The sequence below is a fragment of the Somniosus microcephalus genome, unplaced genomic scaffold, assembly GCF_052327205.1.
Source record: "Somniosus microcephalus isolate GS21.2 unplaced genomic scaffold, FLI_Smic_1.0 scaffold177, whole genome shotgun sequence".
Taxonomy (NCBI): Eukaryota; Metazoa; Chordata; class Chondrichthyes; order Squaliformes; family Somniosidae; genus Somniosus; species Somniosus microcephalus.
Window position 1 is genome coordinate 418,563 of NW_028225364.1, and position 10,819 is coordinate 429,381.

The following is a 10,819-nucleotide window of genomic DNA, read 5'->3' on the forward strand; positions in this document are numbered from 1 at the left end:
ATGTTGGCATTCGTCGTGAGAGGGTTTGTGTACACGAACAAGGATGTCTTTCTGCAGTTGTACAGGGCCTTGGTGAGACCACATCTTGAGTATTGTGTGCAGCTTTGGTCGCCTTATCTGAGGAAGGATATACTTGCCATGGAAGGAGTTCAGCGAAGATTCACCAAGCTGATACCTGGGATGGCACGAATGATGTATGAGGAGAGATTGGGTCGATTGCACTTGTACTCGCTGGAGTTTGGAAGAATGAGAGGTGATCTCATGGAAGCTTATAAAATTCTGACAGGAATGAACAGACTAGATGCAGGAAGGATGTTCCCGATGGTCGGGGAGTCCAGAACCAGGGGGCACAGTCTAAGGATTAAGGGTAGGCCATTTAGGACAGAAATTAGGAGGAATTTCTTCACCCAGAGAGTGGTGAACCTGTGGAATTCTCTACCACAGAAGGCGGTGGAGGCCAGTTCATTAAATATATTCAAGAAGGAGTTGGATATATTTCTTAAGGCTAAAGGGATCAAGGGGTATGGGGAGAAAGCAAGGACCGGGTAGTGAATTTGGATGATCAGCCATGATCGCATTGAATGGCGGAGCAGGCCCGAGGGGCCGAATGGCCTACTCCTGCTCCTATCTTCTATGTCTATGTTTCTATGTCCTGCTGGTGGGACAGCACATATGCACGGATAGTGATGCAGGAGCCTTGGACGTTTGCTGCTGGACTAGGTTTGTGGCAGGAAGTGAGAGAACCAACACGAGGACGAAACCTACTTGATCTTTTCCTCACCATCTACCTGCTGCAGATGCATCTGTCCATGACATCATTGGTAGCAGTGGCCACCGCACAATCCCTGTGGAGATGGAGTCCCGTCTACCCACTGAGGACACCCACCATCGTGTTGCATGGCACTACCACCGTGCTAAATGGGATAGATTCAGAAAAGATCTAGCACCTCAAAAATGGGTTCCGTGAGGCGTGTGAGCCATCAGCAGCAGCAGAGTAGTATTGTACCAGAATCTGTAAAGAAATGGCGCCGCAAGAATGCTCTTGGCAGATTGGACGCCTGCCCTGGAGAAGGGCCCCTGCGGTGGGGGAGAGTTCTGCTTTCTGGAGAACCTCTGCCCGCAGAAAACCCTCAGAAATCTTACACGTGGTAAAAGCAGGGGTGAGGCCTGCTTTTAACATAATAAGATTTGAAAAAAGTAAAAAACAATGTTTTCACTCATTTATCTTTTAAAAATACTTTTAAAAATGTAAGTTTATTTTTAGCCCCGTAAAAAACTTTAATTACTTTTTGCAAAAAAATTACATTTTTGTTTAAAATATTTAATTTAATTGTAATTGCAACTCATTTTAAAATGTGATTTTTTTTATTTAATGGTTTACAGTGTTTTTGTGGTGTTCTCCATTCATATATTGATAGGTCTATCTGTCAAGTTTCTGAAGGGCTGTTCCCTTCTGTGATTGGCTCCCCATGGCCCACGTGGTCCCAGGGAAGCTTGCGAACCGCATGCGCCCCTGGGATACGTGGGCCCTGCGCATTTCTAGTTGCAGAGTTCCAGGTGCAGAAGTGTCCGGAACTCATCAGCCCTCAAGTAAGTCCGTGGATTTTTCCAGATTTGAGGCCACCGCACGTGGGAAGCCTGCGATCGGAAAGCATGGCCCATTTTGTTTAGTTTCATTTGCAGTTCTGAGGATAATGAGTCCCACATGCAGCGAGACCAGGACAACTTGCAGGTTTGGGCTAATAAATGGCAAGTAACAGTCCAGACAGACATGTGCCAGGCAATGACAATCTCCAAAAAGAGTGAGTCTAAACACCTCCCCATGACATTCAGCGGCAATATCATCATCGAATCTCCCAACAGCAATATCAGAGCGGCCACAATTGGCCAGATATTTAACTGGACGAGCCAGATAAAAAATGTGGCTGAAAGAGCAGATCAGAGGCTGAGTGTTTGGCGGCGTGTGACTGACCTCCTGGCTCCCCAAGGCCTTTCTATCATCTACTAGCTACTAGTCTGGAGACTGGTGGATCAATCTCCATTTGCCAGGATGAGTGCAGCTAGAATAACAGTCAAAAAGCTGGAGATAATCCAGGACAAACAGCCCCTTGATTGGCACCGAACCACCGCCTTAAATGATCACTCCCTCCCCCACTGGCGCACCATGGTTGCAGTGTGTACCATCTACAAGTTGCGCTGCAGCATCTTGCCAAGGTTTCTTCGGCAGCACCTCCCAAACCCGCGAGTTCTACCACCAAGAATGACAAGGGCAACAGGTGCATATTAACACCATCACTTTAAAATTCCTCTCCAAGTAACAAACCATCTGGACTTGGACATATATCGCCGTTCCTTCATAGTCGCTGAGTCAAACATCTGGAGCCCGCTTCCGAACAGCACTGTGGGAGTCGCTTCAACAGACTGCAGCAGTTCAAACAGGTGGCTCACTACTACATCTTCAAGAGGAATTAGGGATGGGCAATAAACTGTGGCCTTGACAGCGACACTCACATCCCATGAACGAATAAATGTTCGAATATGCTCACAACAAGTAATGTTACAGGAGGATCACCTCCAGTAACTTTAGAGCAGGGTGACCACCAGTAACGTTAGAGTAGAGTCACAACCAGTAATGTTAGACTAGAGTCACAACCAATAATGCTATAGAACACTCACCACAAGTAACGATACTGTAGAGTCATCACCAGTAAGAAGGGTACAGTCTCCATCAGTAAAATTAGTGTAGGATCACCAACGGCAATGTTAAAGTACAGTCATTACCAGTAATGTTAGAGTAGAGCCACTGTCAGTAATGTTAGAGTAGACTCACCACCAGTAAGGTTAGAGTAGAATCACCACCGATAATGTTAGAGTATGGTCATCGCCACTAATGTTAGAGTAGGGTCATCACCATAAAGTTAGAGTTGGGTCACCATCATTATGTTAAAGTAGGGTCAACACCAGTAATGTTACCCTACGCTAACGATCAGTAATTTTAGATTAGAATCGCCACCATTAATGTTACAATTGGGTCACCACCAGTAATGCTAGATCCAGTTCACCATAATTAAAGTTACTGCAGAATTACGAGCAGTAATGTTAGAGTTGGGTCACCACCAGTAAAGTTAAAGCAGAGTCACCACCTGTAATGTAATAGTAGGGTCACTACCAGTAATGTTAGAGTTCGATCACGACGAGTAATGTTAGAGTGGGATGACCACCGTTAATGTTTGAGTCTGGTCAAAAGCAGTAATGTTAAATTAGGGTCACTATCAGTAATGTTACAGTAGCGTCACCACGGGTAATGTTAGAGTAATGTCACCATCAGTACTGTTTAATTAGAGGCACCTCCAGTAATGTTAGAGTTGGATGCGGACCAGTATATTAAAGTACAGTCACCACAAGTAAAGTAAGAGCAGCGTCACCATCACTAATGTTAGAGTTGGGTATGCACCACTAATGTTAAAGTAGATTCCCCACTAGTAATTTTAGCGTAGAGTCATCACCAGTAATGTTAGAATAGAGTCACCACCAGTAACGTTTAATTCAGGTCACCACCGATTATGTTAGAGCAGAATCAAGTAATTGGCACAGCAGAAATCGGATCAGGAACAGGCCATTCGCACTTTCCAGCCTGCTCCGCGATTCAATAAGGTCATGGCTGATCTTCTACATCAACTCCACTATTCCGCCCTATATTTTTATCCGTTGATTTCCTTGCTATCCAAAATCTATTGATTTCTCTCTTGAATGTATTCAACGAATGACCATCCACAGCTCTCTGTGGTAGATAAGTCAAAAGATTCACAAAGCTCTCTGTGAAGAAATTTCTCTTCATCTCAGACAAGAAGGTTAGTGTAAGCTCACAACCGGTAATGTTAGAGTAGGGTTACTACCATCAATGTTAGATTAGAGTCATCAACAGTAATTGGAGAATAGTGTCACCAAGAGTAATGTTAGAATAGGCTCTACACAAGTCAGGTTAGAGAGAAGTCATCACCAATAATGTTACGCAGGAGTCCTCACCAGTAATATTAGAGCAGGGAAAATACCGGTAATATGAAAGCCAAATATGCGGATGTTGCAAATCTGAAATAAAAACAAGAAATGCTGGAAACACTCAGCATATGTGGAAAGAAAAACAGAGTTAACGTTTCAAGTGGATGACCCTTCATCAGAACTGGAAAAAGTTGGAAATGTGAAAGGTTTTTAAGCAAGTGTAGGGGCAGGGAGATTGGGGAGGTGAGGAAAGCACAAAAAGGAAGGTCTGTGATTGGAAGGAAAGCAGAAGGGATTAGGAGACAAAAGGGATGATGGAGGAAGGCAAAAGGAGATGGTAATGGGACAAGTTAAGAAAAAAAAGGTGAGTCTAGATGAAGGGTAAATTGCAATGGCAGAATCATTAGCAGCTGCCATGCGAACCTCCACCAGTAATGATAATGACGTTCATCACCAGTTTGGATAGGTTAATTTCACCACTGGTAATGTTAAAGTAGGGTCCCACCAGACAAGATTCCTCAACATTAAAGCAGGGGAACCAACAGTAATGTTAGATTAAGATAATCAGCAGTAATTATAGAGTAAAGTCAGGACTAGTGAAGTTAGAGTAGGGCCACCACAAGTAATGTTAGAGTAGCATACCACCAGTAACGCTGGAGTAGGGTCAGCACCAGTGATGTTAGAGTAGGGTCACCGCCATTAATGTTCGAGTGGAGTCACCTCCAGTAATGTTAGATTATGGTCACCATCAGTAACGTTAGAGTAGGGTCATCACCAGTAATGTTAGAGTAGGGTCACCGGCAGTAATGTTACACTCGGATCATCACCAGTAATGTTAGCATAGGGTCACCATCAGTAACGTTCGAGTAGGGCCAGCACCTCTCACTTTAGAGATTAGTCATCACTGGTCAGGTGAGGGTTGGCTTTCCACCAGTAATATTAGTGTAGGGTCACCACCAATAGTTTTGGAGTTAAGCTACCATCAGTGATTTTAGAGAGGAGTCACCACCAGTAATGTTAGAGAGGAGTCACCACCAGTATTGTTAGTGTAGGGTCACCAGCAGTAATGTTAGATTAGTGTCCCCACCAGTAATGATAGTGTATAGACAACACCAGAAATGTTAGAATAGGGTCTCAACAAATAAGGTTAGAGTATGGTCACCACCAGTAAAGTTACAGTATGGTCACCATCAGTAATGTTAGATTAGAGTTACCACCAGTAATGGTACTGTAGTGTCACCACCAATAATGTTAGAGTACAGTTACCACCAGTTATGTTAGCGTAGGGTCACCACCAGTAATGTTAAAGTAGGGTCACCGGCAGTTTTGTTAGTGTCGGGTCACCAGCAGTAACGTTAAAGTAGGGCCAACACCAGTAATGTTAGAGTAGAGTCACCACCAATAATGTTAGAGTAGCGTCTTTACCAGTAATATTAGTGTTATATCATCATTAGTAATACTAGCGTATCGTCACCACCTATAATAGTAATGATAGAGTAGAGTCACCAACAGTAATATTAGAGTTGTGTCACGACCAGTAATGTTAGAGTAGGGTCACCAACAGTAATATTAGAGTTGTGTCACCACCAGTAATGTTAGAGTAGGGTCACCACCAGAAATGTTATTGTAATGTCTCCACCAGTAATGCTAGAGCCGATTCATCATCAGCCATTATAACAGTAAAAAACAAACTTTAATTATGTGCTGGATGAGTGAAGATTTCACCGAATTAATTTGAGACTCCAAGATCCTAACGCAATGTCCGTGAGGATGGTCCCTGTAGGGATCACGAGGCATGCACAGAGCACATTCCCGCTGTTATTACTTTCCGTTCATTGATTTTAATGGGCGGAGTTTCATGGACTGAGCTGTTCAATTTCCCCATTGGCGGCCCGGGCGCACTGAAGATATAATCGCCCCTTGTTTGTTAAGTGACTGAGAATGAAGACACTTATTGTGTAACCAGATTACCTCATCGGCACGGATTGTTCTATAAATTGGGAGCATTTACTGACTTCAGATGTACTGCAGCCGAAATCGTACAGCTGGGCAGAATCCACACAAATCGTCAAACAAATGGCACGGCCAGCAATTCTACAGATAAGGGACATTTATTACTATATTCTCGCAGCCTTCGGTGTTCCCGGTAAGTCAATGTCTCTTGTTGCCTAATAGCTGTTGACGATCTCACTTTAATGATTATGTAACAGATTCCGATAATATCCTCATTGCAGAGACCGGGATAAGCAATGAATATAATGCGGGAATGGCAGAGGTCCGCGCAGCCGCTGAGGCACTGTTCTCCTCGGTAGGTGGTTTGCACCGGGAGCTCAGTATTCCTCCCTATACTGAGGGAGGGCGAGGCTGATTCCCCGGCACCTCCAAAAGCTCATAATTCATTAACGAAAGTTTTGTTCAGTGCCCATAGTAATCTCCTCATTTGTACCGTTCTTCCCTATCTAAATTAAGTTGATAATTCCTCGGACTGCAGACACCTCCACAAAACAGGGGACTTTGAACAATATTTTGAGAAATAATTGCAGCTCGGTAAGGTGTTCCCATCCTCTCGGCAGCGGTTAGACATAAATTGAAAGCTTTTGTCTCAGCTGAATATTTTATTTGAATTATATCTTTCCATTAATTGCCGTGGAATAAAATTTAATACGTGACTGAAGTTTGCTGGAGGGACGGTGGATTTTCACTTCCTCTATTTTGAATGTTCAATGATTTCATTACTTTAAATAAAATGTTGAGGACACTCGCTTATATTAATGAGAATAATCAGTGTCTATGACCCTAAGTAGGGTCCGATCTGAACCTTTCCCCACAATAACCTGTGAGATGTATCCGAGTGTCCCCATTACTGATCTCTTCTCCCTCTTTCTCACAGCGAACCTACTGACAATCGTGATTCTCTCCCGAGGAAACTGCGGCCTTTCCAAGTGTATCTCTGTCTACATGGTGGCCATGGCAACAGCTGATCTACTGGTCATGATCATCAATATATTTGTGAACCGCATTTTACGTTATCACTTGCCACATCCATTCCTGTACTACACTGTCGTTTGTAAGATCATTATGTACGTGCAATGTGTCGCCCTGTATGTGTCGGTGTGGTTTACAGTCTCGTTCACATTTGACCGATTTGTAGCTATATGTACTGAGAAGTTAAAAACCAAGTATTGCACAGTGAGAACTGCGGCCGCGGTTATAACAACGGTATCTGTCCTGATCTGTTTACAGAGCCTCCCTTTTTGTTTTGCATATGAATCTGATCAAGTCATTAACAATGTTCCCTCGGGTTGCCGCTCCAGAGTGGCGTTTTTTTCTTCGCCTTTAGGTGTGGCGTTTTCCTGGTTACAAAGCATTTGTTTTGCTTCGTTTGCCTTTGCTTTGATATTACTTTTTAATGGTTTGACAGTCAGACGTATTTTAGTGGTCAGTAGAGCCCGCAGGGGTCTCCGGGGTCACAGCAGTGAGAATCAGAGCGATCCAGAGATGGAGAACCGAAGGAAATCCATCACTTTACTGTTCAGTGTATCGGGAAGTTTTATACTGTTGTGGCTGACAAATGTCGTTAGTTTTATAACTACCAGACTGACAAGCACCGTGCATTACAAAGGCGATTATGCAGCCCCTGCCTATGTTGCCACTGAAACCGGATATATGCTTTTGTATTTGAGTTCCTGTACAAACACGTGCATTTATGCAGCAACTCAAACTAAATTCAGGGAAGAGCTGAAGCAGGTGATGAAAATTCCTTGGACATTTATTGGTAAAAGAATGAAATGTAAAATCAAAGCTTCCTGTCCTAACAAGAGTTCAATTACAAACTGCAATCTATTGTAGAATAGCCATCTGTCCGTTAGGACGAAAATCGTTTGTTGTTGTGCGAATGAACAGGTAACAGAAAACATTTCTCCCACTTTATGCCTTGTGTTTGATGTCTGCTGCTCTGCTCGGGTGAACATAATCCAGTTCTCATAAAACAGCGCACTTCCCGCTCAAGGTTCAAAGAGAACACTCATGATTGAACTTCAGCTGTGGAGTAGAACATGTAGGCGTCAGCTTTAACTGACACACACCGCAGGCAAAGGAAAGAGTCGCCACAGTTTAATTAATATATAAAGTTTCCGCGCTGTGTACCCACCCGTAGGGACATCGGAAATGCTGGTTTCAGGCATGCACAGCGCACGCGATCAAAACCAATAGATCTGTCAAGAATGGTCTTGACAGATCCTCCGGCTGCCCTGGAGAAGGGCCTCTGCGGGCGGATAGTTCCGCTTCTTGGAGACCCTCCGCCCGCAGAAAACCCTTATAATTCTTACGCCTGATAAAAGCAGGAGTAAAGCCTGCTTTTACAAGAGTAAGCGTTGAAAAAATAAAACAAAAATATTTCACTGATTTATCATTACAAATACAAAAAAAAGGAAACGTTATTTTAGCCAAATAAAAAACTTCCGTTATTTTTAACAAAATATAAAATTTTTGTTTAAAATACATAATTTATTGTTATTTCAAGTCATTTAAAAAATATGATTTTTTAAAATGTATTTAAAGTTTTACTATGTTTTTGGGATGATCTCCAGTCATATATTTGACATGTCTTCCGGTAATGTTTATGAAGGGATACTCCCTTCTTTGATTGTCTCCCCATGGCCCATGTAATCGCAGGGACACTGCAAACTACATGCGTCTAAGGGATAGGTGGGTCCTGCGCATTTGGAGTTTGGAGAGGCCACGGAGCGGAAGCGTGTGCGTCCCGGTAGCACTCAGCTAAGGGCGTAGATGTTTCCAGATCGCAGACCTCCGCCCGTGGGAGGCCTGCGATCGGAAAATACGGGTGTTACAATGGTGGATATTTGTAATCCTGTAATTTCGGTGTGAATGTTGCAGGCGCTGGTCTCCCCGTCAGAATCCGCCCCCTGTGTCTCCTGGACCAATAGAACGGGCCCCTGCCTCCTGATCAGTGTCTAATGCTGGAGACAGTAGGAACTTGACTCGTCAATGTGACATTAGCCATCATTGTTCAAAGATATTTACTTGAAATCTCAATTGTTCATCACAATGTTGGAATTTTATAACAGGGGCACAGTCCATAAGTTCCAACCAGTCCTTGTCGGCGTTTACACTCCACCCCAGTAATTAGTTCTATCCAATTTACCCAACCGGTGTCAGCATCACTTCAACCTATTGTTACTCATTCATCTATATACATTAAACTTCAATACTGACATAATTTCTGCCTCCGTTATTTCCAGTCTCACAACTCACCGTGTAAAGTGGTTCCTACTACCTTTTGTTCTAAATCTCTAACATATATTGCACCGGATATTCAGATCCCTATGGGTCTGTAGCCGCCGTGGAAGCACCTGTAGGGACATCGGAAATACCGGTTTCAGGCATGCACAGCGCATGCGCTGAAAACCGGCAATTCCGATCTGCCAAGGATTCTCTTGACAGATCCTCTGCCTGCCCTGTAAAATGGCATCCGCGGGCAGAGAATTCCGCTTTCTGGAGACCCTCCGCCCACAGAAAACCTTTAGATTTCTGAATCTTGATAAAAGCAGGCGAAAGGCCTGCTTTTACCAGGAAAAGAGTTGAAATGTTTTTTTCACTCATTAATCATTTAAAAATACTTTTGAAAGAAGTAAGTTTATTGTTAGCCCCATAAAAAACTTTATTTTTTTCAAAAAATAAATGTTTGTTTAAAATATTTAATTTATTGCAATTTCAACTTAGTTTAAAAAGGGGATGGTGTTTTTAAATGCATTTAAAGCTTTACTGTGTTTTTGGGGTGATCTCCATTCATGTTTTTGACAGGTCTATCTGTCAAGTGCATCAAGTGAGATTCCCTTCTTCTATTGGCTGGCCTGGCCCACTTGATCCCAGGGACGATTGCGAACTTCCTGCGCCTCTGAGATAGGTGGGCCCTGCACGCTTGGTGTTTGGAGAGGCCCAGGATTGGAAGTGTAGGCGCCTTGGGATCCCTCAGGTAAGTTCGTAGATATTTACTGATCGGAGTGTTCCGCACGCAGGTGGCCTCCGATCAGGAAAAATGTATCTCTGGCCGTTAGCTCTTGATCCTCAACTAATGGAAGCAGTCTGTTTCTATGTATACATTTAAAGCCCTTCTTAACTTAAATCACCTGGGTACCATTCGCCGAGATACATCAATCTGCTATCAAATCACAATCTAGTGAAAGTCAGGTAAGTGTAGTTAAGATGGATAATTGTTCACTTTTTATTGGAAATGGCTGTGTCCTTGTTTATACTGAACAATGAGAAGAATGTATTTGATAGCTTGGTCACTATCCGAAACATCAGGACCATGCAGGGGGAGATTCTAATCAAACACCCCAACACACCTGGTCCTTCGATATGATAGCCAGATATCAAAGGGTTGACTTGTATTCAATTTCTCGCATGGCATAATCTTTGGAATCGCTGAGTGTGCAGAAGTGACATGTCGTGCATAAACCAAATAGCAGGTGATATGTTTGATGAAGAATGGATCCCAAGGCATGGTCAGTCACGTTGATGACACCAGTACATGACGTGGCTGATGTGGCTCTGGTGAGCGAGAGTATATGTAAAATCAAGGTGCAGCTTTCTGTACCATAGAATAGGTCGAGATAGATATATGATGTTGATGAAAAATTGTTTAGTGTTGACCTTAAATATGTTCACGCCAACAAAGGGAGCATTGTAAGGAAATGGTTAATCAGACCATCCGAAATTCTTCTAATGCTATACTGTATTGGTTTGTCTACCTACTGTAGTAATGTTAACCATTAGTCTCTTCCCGTTATGCAGTGAA

At 43.2% G+C, this 10,819-nt stretch overlaps 1 protein-coding gene across 1 annotated transcript; it reads left to right on the top strand.

Moving 5' to 3' along the window:
- The first annotated feature begins 6,037 nt into the window (after nt 1–6,037).
- LOC147082094 (putative G protein-coupled receptor 139) lies at nt 6,038–10,485 on the top strand. The gene is made up of 2 exons (XM_085980451.1): nt 6,038–6,145; nt 6,890–10,485. Exons 1-2 carry the CDS (start codon nt 6,076–6,078, stop codon nt 7,846–7,848), a joined length of 1,029 nt encoding a protein of 342 aa, XP_085836577.1. The 5' UTR covers nt 6,038–6,075; the 3' UTR covers nt 7,849–10,485.
- Nucleotides 10,486–10,819: the final 334 nt, after the last annotated feature.

Excerpts from the sequence above, each read along its gene's own strand:
- LOC147082094 (XM_085980451.1), top strand. The coding sequence starts at position 6,076 with ATGGCACGGCCAGCAATTCTACAGATAAGGGACATTTATTACTATATT. Across the intron at positions 6,146-6,889 it reads CGCAGCCTTCGGTGTTCCCG|CGAACCTACTGACAATCGTG; the intron begins GTAAGTCAATGT and ends TCTTTCTCACAG.